The following is a 14,146-nucleotide window of genomic DNA, read 5'->3' on the forward strand; positions in this document are numbered from 1 at the left end:
ATGCAAACAACTACGTGTTGCTAGAGGCAAATTTTATCAGTATTTTTAAATTATTCAAACATATAAGTGCGTGAATCTTTGTTGTTGTGTATTTTGAAACGTTCGCTCTTCACGTGATGTGAGTGACGTCACGGGGAGGTGTCGCGAGTCTCCTGTAACGAGGAAGCGCTCTCTCTGCAGCTATACTGCAATGACTAGCTGATTTACACAAAATTATATTCACATTTGTGTTTCTTTTATACATATTCTTTCGCCGTAACATCCAGAAAAATGGCAGACACTGGAAACCGTTTGCGTAAGATGCTGGAATCCCCTAATTTTGACCCTCAGTCGCACGTCAAGCAGCTCTCGCAGCAGTCCGACGGGGACCGAGATTTACAGGAACACCGTCAGAAAATACAAACACTCGCCGACGAAACCGCACAAAACCTGAAGAAAAATGTTTATAAAAACTACAGGCAGTTTATTGAGACAGCCAAGGAGATTTCATACCTGGAAAGTGAGATGTATCAGCTCAGTCACATTCTCACCGAGCAGAAGAGCATAATGGAGAGCATTACACAGTCTCTCCTGTCCACGGATAAAGACGAAACAGCCAAAGAAATGCTCACAGCCTTCCCAAAGGAAACAGAAGAGGTCAAACAAAGAACCCTAACCACGCTTTTGGAAAAAGTGGAGGGATGCAAGAACATCATGGAAACCCCCGGCAGATATCTGGTCTACAATGGAGATCTTTTGGAGTATGACGCGGACAACATGTCGCAGATCCAAAAGGTCCATGCGTTTCTGATGAACGATTGCCTGTTAATTGCAACCTGGCTGGCGAACAGACGCGGCGCTGTGAAGTACAAGTACAGTGCGCTGTACGACCTGGAAAGCTTTGCGGTTGTAAACGTAAAAGACAACCCTCCGATTAAAGACATGTTCAAAATCCTCATGTTCCCAGATAGCCGCATCTTCAAAGCTGAGAACAGCAAGATCAAGAAAGAGTGGCTGGAGATCCTGGAGGAAACGAAGAAAAACAAAGTAGCGAAAGACAAGCACACAAAGGAAGAGGAGGTGCCGACGTCGCCGGTCAGGCAGGACGTCTCCACGAACCCATTTGAAGATGACGAACCACTAGATTCAGAGGAACTGGTGGATCTGAGTCCCGAATGGATCCAGGAGCTTCCGGAAGACCTTGACGTTTGCATCGCTCAGAGAGACTTCGAGGGCGCTGTTGATCTCCTAGACAAGCTAAACGAATATCTGAAGGAGCAACCGGTGAGCCCGCGGGTGAAGGAGCTCAGGGTGAAGGTGGAGGAGCGCGTTCGACAGCTGACGGAGGTTCTGGTGTTCGAGCTCTCGCCCGACCGCTCTCTCCGCGGAGGACCTAAAGCCACACGGCGAGCCGTATCCCAGCTCGTCCGCCTGGGCCAGTCCACGAAAGCCTGCGAGCTCTTTCTGAAGAACCGAGCCGCGGCCGTCCAAACCGCCATCCGCCAGCTTCGCATCGAAGGAGCCACGCTGCTATACATCCAAAAGCTCTGCAACATCTTCTTCACGAGCCTGCTGGAAACCGCCAGGGAGTTCGAGACGGATTTCGCGGGGAACACCGGCTGCTACTCCGCCTTCGTGGTCTGGTCTCGTTCGGTGATGAAGATGTTCGTAGACGCCTTCAGCAAGCAGGTGTTCGACAGCAAAGAGAGCTTGTCCACCGCCGCCGAATGCGTGAAGTTCGCGAGCGAGCACTGCAAGCAGCTGAGCGACATCGGCTTGGACCTGACCTTCATTTTACAGTCTTTGCTCGTGAAAGACATCAGGGCGGCGTTGCAAAGCCAGAAAGACATCATCATAGAAGCGACCAAGCATCGCAACTCTGAGGAGATGTGGCGCAGGATGAACCTGATGACTCCTGAAGCCCTGGCCAAACTCAAGGAGGAAATGCGGAGCTGCGGGATCGGCGGGTTCGACCAGTATACGGGAGAAGACTGCTGGGTCAACCTGAGCTACACCGTCGTGGCCTTCACCAAGCAGATGATGGCGTTCCTGGAGGAAGGGCTGAAGCTGTACTTCCCAGAGCTGCACATGGTGTTTCTGGAGAGCCTGCGGGAGATCATACTGGTGGCGGTTCAGCACGTGGACTACAGCCTGCGCTGCGAGCAGGAGAGCGAGAAGAAGGCCTTCATCCTGCAGAACGCTTCCTTCCTGCACGAGACGGTGCTTCCCGTTGTGGAGAGGAGGTTTGAGGAGGGAGTGGGGAAACCAGCCAAACAGCTCCAGGATCTGAGGAAGAGCTCTCGGCCTGTCAGAGTCAATCCCGACAGCACCATGTCCGTTGTTTAAATGGGAATCAATGAGACTGAGGATGCACTACCATAGAGGTCTTAAAGTCTCAATGCATTTCATGAAGTACTCTCATTTCATGACTCGTTGTTGGTGTCGTGACGCACTCCTAACTCTCACTGGAAATATGGATTCTGTCATTATTTACTTGCCTTCGTGTCAAACCTTTGTTGTTGTACATGAAAAAAATAAGAGAATTAAAAAAACTCTTACAATTTTCAAATGGGCTCAAGCTTAAAAAAAAAACAACATTCATTTTTTTTTTTTCATCATCCAAAAATCAATGGTAATGGCATTGAATCAATGTTACAATGTGATGTTGGTTCAACAAAATGAGAATTTAAAAAAAATCTTAAAATTTTCAAATGGGTGTCAAGCTTCAAAAAATGGCAATAAAGCAAAATTAGTCCATATAGTCTTAAAACAACAGCATATGGGTTTGAAATAAAATGAGGGTGAGTAAATAATCACAAATAGCAACTTTATAACACTTGCATTTCATAATTCTATTAATTGTGCTTTATGTTGTTTAATCATTTATAATAAACTATATTATTAAAGTAAATGGGAATTAATATCGCCCTACATGTTGAAATATAAAGAATATACCACTGCATTTGTCATTTCAGTCAAGCAAAAAAAAATTTGAGGTAGACGTGAAAACACTTATTTTTACTGCTCTCTTTTGACAGTTTATAAACTTGAGACTTGTAAAAAAGCAAAGTGCGTAAAACTCGCTTAACATGAATATGTTGTGTTGATTTGATCCTGTGCTCCAGATGTCTGAGCTTTTAAATGTAGTGCCCCCTGCTGTACAGGGAATTGTTGAATAAAAGTATAAGGCTCAGTTCAAAATCCCAAAGCCACAGTCTTGACAACAACACAGAGTTAATTAAAAATATTCCCCTTTCATCTGTTTCTCTTTCACACTGCTGTTTCTGTTCTCTGTCAGACTGCATATGCTTGATCATATATTCACAAGACCTTTTTGTGTTATGTTTCTGTTGTTTTTTAAACCCTCTTGACGCATAGACAGGATGATAATATGAGGAGAAGGTTTGATGTATATGAGACTTCGATGGATTTAAAACAAGAACTTTAATGCATCAGTAAAATCTAACCTGGTTATTTGATCCAGTATGCATCAGCCTCCGGGTTATGACAGGAGATGATTTTTCCTTTGGCAAACCCCCAGCATAATCTCGTGGATCAGTCTCGCGCCTCTGAACAACACGACAGGCGTGTGTGAAAGAACAATAACGTCTGCCGTCGCTGCTGATTGTCAAACCAAATACTCTGCACTGCTCTATTAGATTACATTACACTGGACATTAGTTTATTGAAAATTATTTTGAGATTTATGCATTTTCTATCCTTTCTCTCAATTTTCAAATTCTCTCTCTCTCTGTGTGTATATATATATATATATATATATATATATATATATATATATATATATATATATATATATATATATATATATATGTTAGTGCTGTCCAATTGATTAATTGCAATTAATCACATCCACCATAAAAGTTTTTGTTTACATAATATATGTTTGTATATTATTATATTTATATATATTATTTGTGTGTATATGTTTGTGTGCGTGTCTGTGTTTATATAAATATGCACACATATATGTAAATCTATAAATATATGCGTGTGCATGTATACAGTATACACACAGAGAGACATAAAACATATATATATATATATATATATATAGGCATATCATGTACATTAAAGACAAACTTAGGCGTTTATCAGTTTGACAGGACTAATAATATATGTGTGTGTGTATACTAAAAAAAAATATAGATAGCCTATTCAATCATTCAATTAAGTAAACTATTTTAATCTAAAATTTTAAATAATATAATTAAAAATAAAACAATACAGTAAAAATGGGCCCTAAAACAAAACAAAAATATACTATAATTTGTAGCGTACATAAGAAAAATCTTTCACTTTAACTGACCTTTTTTGTCTATTTCAAGAAAAAAAAAGCCTACTATAACTGCTTTATAGAAATACACAATATTTATTTTTATGGATTTATTTATTTATTTTTATTTTAATATTTAGGATTATGGTGATGTGCGCGCGCTGAAGGGCTCATTAATTGTGTGCCGTAATTAGACTGTGTGGGCAGAAGCCGCCGATGCTCGCTGTGATACATTCCTTCCCCTGATTATTTACGGCCACTCACAGAAACTAGGCGACTGGTCAGCCCTCTCTCAGATGCCATCACAATTACAACGCCTGTCCTCCTTTGACGGGGTTGTTTACACACGGGCTTCTTTAAATTGCAAATTAGGCTTTTTTTCCCCTCAAACCGATGACCCTGGAATACGGGACGATAATACAAATTCTTCTCGCCGCATTTAATTAGCGGCATTAAGGGAGTTGTAGTTTTTAAGAGCTCAACTGAAAGGGTTGGTGTGGGCAGAGTGACTACAACTCCCACAACCGTTCTCTCAGTGCGCATGCGCGGAGCGCGTTACGGAGCTGTCCGCGTCTGGTAGTGCTGCTCTGATTTCATTCAACGGCTGCGCGTGTGAACGTGTTTATGGACGCGATGGAAGAAGAACTGAAATGCCCGGTTTGCGGTTCTCTCTTTAAGGAGCCTATTATTTTACCGTGCTCGCACAATGTCTGCCTGGCGTGTGCCCGGAATATCATCGTGCAGACCCCGGAGGGAGAGACCCCTCCGCAGAGCCGAAGCTCCGGCACCTCGGACTATGATTATCTGGACATGGACAAGATGAGCATGTACAGCGAGACGGACAGCGGCTACGGCTCATACACGCCATGCCTGAAGTCCCCCAACGGGGTGCGAGTGTTCCCGCCCGCACTGCTGCACCGGCACTGCTCCATCACCTGCCCTCTGTGCCACCGCAGCGTGTCGCTGGACGAGCGCGGGCTCCGGGGACTCCAGCGGAACCGGCTCCTGGAGGCGATCGTGTCCCGCTACCAGCAGAGCCGCGCCGCCTCCGTCAAGTGCCAGCTGTGCGACCGCAACCCGGTGGACGCCACGGTGATGTGCGAGCAGTGCGATGTGTTTTACTGCGGGCCGTGCCAGCAGCGCTGCCACCCGTCCCGCGGACCGCTGGCCAAACACCGGCTGCTGCCGCCGACTCACGCGCAGGCGGGCATCGCGCAACCGGGCGCAGCCTCCGCGCGCAAACAGGCGACGTGCGTGGATCACGAGTCGGAGAACTACAGCATGTACTGCGCCAGCTGCCGGAGCCCCGTGTGCTACCAGTGTCTGGAGGAGGGCAAACACGGGAAACATGATGTGAAGCCGCTGGCCGCCATGTGGAAACAACACAAGGTAAATGACACATTGTGCCACTGTGACTGCATGTAGTACAGTTGGTGAAACCATGGTACTGAAATTCATGTACCATGGTATGTTACTCCAAGGCATTTCCACGAATACCACGGTACTATCATGGTACTTGTCTTCCAAAAAAAAAAATCAAGAGGGAAACAAAGCAAAAAAACAACAACAAAAACAAAAAAACAAAGAAAAAACACTTGGTACCGTAGCAAAAAAAGTTCCAAAAGAAATGTTTTTATATTGAACTAAGGATTCATATTTAGAGCCCCTTATAATTGGAGTGAATGGTACCTGAGATTTTGAAGCCCAAAAAAGCGCATCCATCCATTAAAAAAGGAATCCATATGCCTCCAGGGGGTTAATAAAGGCCTTCTGAAGTGAAGCAATGTGTTTTTTGCGAGAAAAATATTCATAATTATAACTTTATAAACTATAATATAATCACTGGCTTCCGGTAACGGCCGTATGTGAGTCTAGTTCCGGCGGTGATTATAGTTTATACAATTATAAATACACAAGTTATAAAAAAATAGATATTTTTCTTACAAAAATGTATTGCCTCACTTCAGAAGGACTTCATTAACCCCCTGGAGTTGTATGGATTACTTTTATGATGGATGGATGTGCTTTTTTGGGCTTCAAAATATAAGGCTCTATTCACTCCCAATATAAAGCTTGGAAGAGCCAGGATCTCAGATTGTGTTTGGCTGAAAGAAGAGAGTCATATACACCTAGGATTGCTTGAGAGTGAGTCAATTATGGAATAATTTTCATTTTTGGGTGAAATAACCCTTACCATAAAAAAAAAAAAAAAACGTTTGTGCAATGGAAAGTTTCCATGGATGTTAAAGGTTCTTCATGGAAACCATCAATATCAATAAATAACTTTTATTTTCAAGAGTGTAAGTGGAAAGATTGTATATTGAACCTTTTCAGGATTGCAAACATGAGATCATATTTTGGCCTAAACCTGTATTTCTAAAAGTGTAGTGATATTTATATTACCTTGGCATGCAATAGTGATCATTGCATTTCCACCTGATACTATCACTATATCATTGTAGTGTAGTTCAAAACATATAGCTGTGATTCTGTGAAACATATCTTCTTAAGCATCTTTCAAAATACTAACACAACCTTAAGTTAGACTGAATCACACACACACACACACACACACACACACACACACACACACACACACACACACACACGCTCACGCACACACACACACACACGCTCACACACACACACACACACACACACACACACACACACACACACACACACACACACACACACACACACACACACACACGCACACACACTGTCCACTCTGGGATTCTACTCATGCTTGTCTCTGTGTGTGTGTGTGAGTAGGTCAGTGTAAGTGACTTATGCTGTTGTACAGTGTGTGTGTGTGTGTGTGCTGCTGTGATGTGGCAGGGGGTAGTAGGAAATTGAGGAAAGCTTATGTGTGAGAATCACAGTGTGTGTGTGTGTACAGTTTTATTGTAGGCGGGGAGGAACTGTGTGAGTGTGTATGAGTCAGTCTAAATTCCACCCTCCCGCTGGGCCTTTTTTTCTTCTTCATGCACTTTAATGGATTCTGATAGAGCCGGAAGAACAGATCATTTGACACATATTGCATGAAGCTGTCAGATTGATAAATTAAACGAGAGCACACCTTTAGCCCTGAGTTTAGCCGGGATCTCTCTAATCCCCGGGACGGTGCGCTCCGGGGTCTTTATCGTTTAAGTGGCGTTTGTGGCATTCTGCTAGTCATTTACCAACCAAAAATGGGCTGTAAATTATGAAGATGGGGCATATATGTTGATTTTAGTGAATAAAACATTAGGTTGGAGATTTAAGTATTGATGTCTAATGATTCCCATCCATTATGATATTTCAGAAGAGAGAGATTAAACATAATAGCTTGCTGTGCGTGGGACACATACTGAACAAAAAGAGATGTAAAGATACAGATATATATATACATAGAAATATTCTCTGTTAGGTTGTATAGATGCATATCTGTTGTATAAATATTTTAAAATAAGAAATAAATGTGAGATACACAGTCACATTGTGATACATAGTCAAAATGTCACATTGTGAAATATAGTTACAATAATGCTAAATAAAGTCACTGTAAAAAACATAAAGGAATACTGTGAGAAACATATTACAATTACAAGAAATAAAATGCACAATTTGGAAATGTGAAGTCACATTGGGAAATATAATATTACAATTACAAAAAATAAAGGCACAATCTAGAGATATGTCATAGTTTTGCTAAATAAAGTCACAATTGTGAAAAATAATGAGCCATTGCAAGATTTCTTTACTGTGGGATATTTGGAATATTGCCACGTCTGAATATTTGCCACATCGTACTTGTCTTCACCTTTTTTTCTTTTTGACTTGTCTTCACCTGTCACCACTTCAATTTGTCTACAGTTGATTTATTGATTTATTGACTTATTTATTTCCCTGTGCAGTGTATTTGTGTTGCTCTGGAACTCTGCTGATGTCTGTACACACACTCTTATAGCAGATTACTATTAGCTGACCCTTAACCCCTGAACCCTGACCTCTTCCCTAAACACTAGCCATCACCCTGACCCTGACCGGGAGAGAGACATCTGTCCCCTAAATAGTGCCGAGAGTCAAGAGGATTCAGAAATGTTCATGTCGCTCGCTCTATATGTGTGCTGCAAGCAGATGGCTTTATATATATGTGTGTGTGTGTGTAAATATACGGGGAGGCCGGGGCTAGTTGTCACACTTTTGTACACCCGTGAGTACTAAAAATCCTAGACACCTTGAAGTCTTGGCTAAGAAGATGCTTTTGCACACTAAGAGACAAAAAGGTCACATGATGACCTTACACTAAAGAACAACAACATCAATTACTGTAATTTATTAGTTTTTGCAAATTATATGTATGCTTTGGGTTTAAACCTTAGGCCTACATTTTGATGTAATATTAATCGAAATTATTTCTTTTGCCACAGACAATTTTTTTTTATGAAGAGAAGACCATATACCATGCTTAATATATTTTCTTTAGACATACTGTAAGCCAAAATGTTACTAAATGTAGGTAAATACGTTTTTTTTTATTTCACCATAAACAAAAGCTATACTATTAAAGTAGAATTTTCCTTTGAGATAAAACATGTTGTTAGTCAATGTTTATTTTAGTTAATTTACTATATAGTTACTTACTATAACATAAATGTGATGTCTTTTGCATCATATTCTCAGTTATGTACTAAATAAATAAATAAAACCCAACAATTATTTCTACTGTCATTCATAAATGAATAAATAAATACATAAAACAATAAAAATAACAAAAGTAAACAGACAGATACAATATATATGTTATATATATATATATATATATTATATGTTTAAGACTATATCTCTTGTCTGTGGAAATACCAATGGACGTCAGTAAAATAAAGTATAAACGAAGTAAAAATGACTAACACACAGACACGTAATGCAGGAATGCCGTCTCTTTCCGCACATATTCAAAAAGCCAATGTGTGGGAATAGCTGTGACCTCCTCCTCCACACACACATTTATGACACGCAAGGATGGTTTTGCCTCACGCGCACACACACACACACACACACACACACACACACTAGCAGATCGAATGTAGGTTAGATGTTTCAGACTGAAATATGCAGTACCACTCCTCCATATGCCATCACTGTGTGTGTGTGTGTGTGTGTGTGTGTGTGTGTGTGTGTGTGTGTGTGTGTGTGTGTGTGTGTGTGTGTGTGTGTGTGTGTAAGGAGTCTTTTTCACGCTTTTTCCTGCCGGCTATCTGTGACCAAGGAAACAGCTCAGTAAACTCAGGCCACTGACTCAATCTTACAAACCAGACTTTCAGCAAATAAGACACGCACAGTGAGGCTGTAACGTTTCTTAAAAGAAAATTAAACAATAAAATAAAGAAAACTTTTATTTTTGTAAAATTCATACAAAATCACAGAATTAGCAGTATACAGAAAAGCTGAATACAGAAAAAAAAATTTTTGGACCCCTTTCATGTTTACACAGCCCACTAAAGTCAAAGAGGGTTTGATGTGCATCTATTCATAAAAAACACAGGAAAATCCAGCAAGATATATATATATATATATATATATATATATATATATAGAGAGAGAGAGAGAGAGAGAGAGAGAGCGAGCTCCACACACCCTCCTACAAACATGACCCGTCCTGTTCAACGCCTAAGTACAGAATCCTGTAATCTAGCGAGTTTCCATGGTTACACATGAATATTACGGCAGTGTTTCATTTTCCCACACAACTGGGAAAAGAACCATCAGTGACTGTGGTTTCTTCAAACTTGCTGAACAGACAAACCTCTCACCTCTCCTTTTGCTTCAGTTTCACTCCGAAAACAAAAAATGTCCAGGTCACATGTAATCTCAAGATCAAAACACACACACACACACACGCACGCACGCACACACGCACACACACACACACACACACACACACACACACACGCACGCACGCACGCACGCACGCACACACACACACACACACACACACACACACACACACTGACATTATTTCCATAAGATTCCTCCTCAAAGTTCTCACCACTGTAATGTCTTAGCATATATTTACTTGTATTTGTTTGTAATTTATTCTAAATGGTAGTAAAACATTATCATAATTCATTTTTAACAATATTAATAAACATGATTTAAAACAGTTCAAGAAATACTATAGCATTACAAAAAAAATTTGTCATGAAAACAATGTCACAAAAAACCTCATAATGATCCTAAAAAGAGGTTTGATATGTTTGTATTTTCTTTTAATTTTGGGGTGAAATATTAGGTAACGCTTCCTTTTACAGTCCTGTTACCCATGTACATACTAGGTACTTATTATAGTAATTACAATTACTGGGTAATAACTAGGTACTGACCCTGAACCTACCCCTAAACCTACCCCTAACCCATGCACTTACCTTATATTAGCCAGTACTTTCTAGGTAAGTACACTGTAAGTACACGTAAGTACTGTACTTTAAAAGGAAGCGTTACCAAAATGTATATGTTCCTGAAAGGTTCGTCTTTAATAGATCTTGACAAAACTGGTAACTATGAACTGTGCAATATGTCTATAAAAATAATATTTTTGTGTGCCATGAAAAAAATATATGGGTTGGAACAATGGCAGCATTTTAATTGCTAGTTCTACTTAATCTGTACATATGTCAGATCTACTTTCATACTTACTTCTTTAAATATATTAGAGTGATGAGGATAAACAAACCTCAGGGCTTCCCTAACTGTCTTCAGCACATTACACACATCCCCGATTCCCTCTGACTGCAGTTAATGTCCAGCATCATGAGGAAACAAGCGGGGAAAATGGACTTGACATGCGCGTGCAACCTTCATTTCAATGTTTAGAGCAAGATTTGCTCCACATTTCTGAGGACGATTACAATGTTCTGTCAATTATTCATTTCAAAAATGATGATGCCAATGACTTTCTCTCTTTCCATTTCAAACATCAAAGCAGGGAGATAAATGGAGGAGAGAGAGGGATGCTGTCATCTATGGGATGATTATAGTATCAAAATGATTAACACGTGCAAGCACACTTATCAATGAACTTGATACATGTTGCAGAAATGTTTTATCCATGCCTTTCAACTTGCGTGTGCAAAATTCAAAATTGAATGAATGTGAAGCAATTTGTACAAATAGAGACATTTTTTGTGAATACAAATGTTTTCCTTTGTATTAGTGTATCATAATTTGCACATGCAACACAGAAGACGTGCATGTGTGGATCAGGTGACGCGCGTGCATTCATTGACTCGATTCATTGAGTCGATCCTATTTGATTCATTTGGATTTTGAGACTTTCATTTCGCGGGTTTCGCCTTGCACGATCCACACACAGCAGTCTGAGAAAAGCTGCTACCACTAGATGGCAGTATTCTGCTAAAACAGACAACGGCAGCATAATCAAGCGTTCTTCCGCATTTAAGACGCTTAATGAGAGTGATATTGAAGCACCAAATTTAGTACACAATAATATAGGCCTACCCTATTAATAAAGCATACTTTATAGAGGCAAACATTACGTCAGATTATGAACAACACCCATAGAAAACCATTATAAAACGCTTAACGTGCAATCGCGCGTTGCATGTTCAGTAAGGTGTATTGGCTACTGAGTTTAAATATCACCGTCTTACTGCATTGACGTTAAGCTTTTTCTTTATAATATGCTCTATGGGAGGAAAACTATATAGCCTACAGACAAGAGACTACATGAACGCAATGTACGGCGTTTCAAGTTAATAACATTTCCTTCCCGAGCCTGTTAAAAAGAAAAAGCTTAACATGAAATAAAAATTCTGCAGTTGCGTTTAACTTTGCATGTGAATGGGAGAGCAACCGGTCCGAGAGTGCAGTGAAGTAAGTTTTAGGTTTGATATTCGCCTCATTTTATAAAGGGACCATCTGCAAACTCCACTCACAGTCAAAAAAATATAAACGTCCAGTCATTCATTCAAATGAACATATTTCCAAGGTTATATTATAACCTTGGAAGTCTAGCGTTTATGTAGCGTTCATGTAGTCTCTTGTCTGTAGGCTATATAGTTTTCCTCCCATAGAGCATATTATAAAGAAAAAGCTTAACGTCAATGCAGTAAGACGGTGATATTTAAACTCAGTAGCCAATACACCTTACTGAACATGCAACGCGCGATTGCACGTTAAGCGTTTTATAATGGTTTTCTATGGGTGTTGTTCATAATCTGACGTAATGTTTGCCTCTATAAAGTATGCTTTATTAATAGGGTAGGCCTATATTATTGTGTACTAAATTTGGTGCTTCAATATCACTCTCATTAAAGCCTTGTTTATACTCGACGCGTCCGCAAGAGCGCGAAGTGCGCGCGGCAAAAATGACGTCATTGCGGTGTGGGCGGTCGTGCGCGTTGGGTGCGCAAGACCCCATTTCGCCTGGCGGTGTGCACGGCACTTTTTGTAACATCGCGCGCGGCGCCGCATCCGAAGATGAACGACTTCGAGCCGAATCTGGCCGAACTGGTGCGTCTGTATCAGCATGTTTATGATCCTTCTATACACAGAGACATTTGCATTGATGGGCGACCAAAAAAAGCCTCTCATTTTTTGAATAGGAACACATTTACATTAAGCACCCAGTTTGCACTCTAAAGTAACTGCTTATATTTACAAAATAAGCCTACAATAGCAGAAGTAAGCCCTGCTGATGAAATTAAGGTTTAAACACTCTTCAATAAGGCTTCAGTTGTTTACTAGTTTACATGCAGTGAAAGTACAATAAACCTACTGCATTTATTACTCTTTTTATATGAATCAGAAATTAATAAACTACTAATAAATGGCAAACTACTTCTTCACTGCTGATTCCTGGTGGTTTAGAGGAGAATTACTCCGAGTCGCCCCCTGTCGTTTCACAGAATAGCACAACGGCGAGCGCGTCAAGTATAAACGCCTCGTCCATATGGAGAGGTCCGCGCGCAGTCAGCGGAGACTCGCGCTCGTGCGGACGCGTCGAGTATAAACAAGGCTTAAGCGTCTTAAATGCGGAAGAACGCTTGATTATGCTGCCGTTGTCTGTTTTAGCAGAATACTGCCATCTAGTGGTAGCAGCTTTTCTCAGACTGCTGTGTGTGGATCGTGCAAGGCGAAACCCGCGAAATGAAAGTCTCAAAATCCAAATGAATCAAATAGGATCGACTCAATGAAACGAGTCAATGAATGCACGCGCGTCACCTGATCCACACATGCACGTCTTCTGTGTTGCATGTGCAAATTATGATACACTAATACAAAGGAAAACATTTGTATTCACAAAAAATGTCTCTATTTGTACAAATTGCTTCACATTCATTCAATTTTGAATTTTGCACACACAAGTTGAAAGGCATGGATAAAACATTTCTGCAACATGTATCAAGTTCATTGATAAGTGTGCTTGCACGTGTTAATCATTTTGATACTAAAATCATCCCATAGTCATCAATATAGGGAGATTTGTGTGAGCCGGGTGGGTCAGATGGGTGATTGGTTCTGCTGACCTCCAGATGTACAGCATTAATCACACACACACACACACACACACACACACACACACACACACACACACACACACACACACACACACACACACACACACACACACACACACACACACACACACACACACACACACACACACACCCGCAGAGACAAAGACAGAGACAAAGGCTCCAGAGCCTAATGAGCTGCTCACGCTGCAAAAATCATTTTCTTAATCAGTCATTTTGTCCCGTTTTCCAATCAAAAATATCAAAAGATTCTTAAAACAAGATACATTTACTTGAAGAATTAAACGTTGTGTAAGATATTAACATTTTCAGAGAATATGTCTTGATTGAA

General features: G+C 40.6%; 2 protein-coding genes across 3 annotated transcripts in view; both read left to right on the top strand.

The window, feature by feature from the left end:
• The first annotated feature begins 127 nt into the window (after positions 1-127).
• Positions 128-2,499, top strand: exoc8 (exocyst complex component 8). Its single transcript, XM_056262654.1, has one exon. The coding sequence runs from the start codon at positions 271-273 to the stop codon at positions 2,323-2,325; it is 2,055 nt and encodes a 684-aa protein (XP_056118629.1). The 5' UTR covers positions 128-270; the 3' UTR covers positions 2,326-2,499.
• A 2,317-nt stretch (positions 2,500-4,816) lies between these two features.
• Positions 4,817-14,146, top strand: part of LOC130096028 (E3 ubiquitin-protein ligase TRIM9) — a 55,216-nt gene continuing 45,886 nt past the window's right edge. The window contains exon 1 of one of the 2 annotated variants that reach the window (XM_056262652.1): positions 4,817-5,662. In XM_056262652.1, coding sequence (XP_056118627.1) covers positions 4,898-5,662 — 765 coding nt within the window. In that variant the 5' untranslated portion in view covers positions 4,817-4,897. The remainder of the gene's footprint in view (positions 5,663-14,146) is intronic. The other variant, XM_056262653.1, reaches the window with a different exon arrangement.

The sequence above is a fragment of the Rhinichthys klamathensis genome, unplaced genomic scaffold (genome assembly GCF_029890125.1).
Source record: "Rhinichthys klamathensis goyatoka isolate OS25496 unplaced genomic scaffold, OSU_Roscu_1.1 h1tg000196l_1, whole genome shotgun sequence".
NCBI classification, from domain to species: Eukaryota; Metazoa; Chordata; class Actinopteri; order Cypriniformes; family Leuciscidae; genus Rhinichthys; species Rhinichthys klamathensis.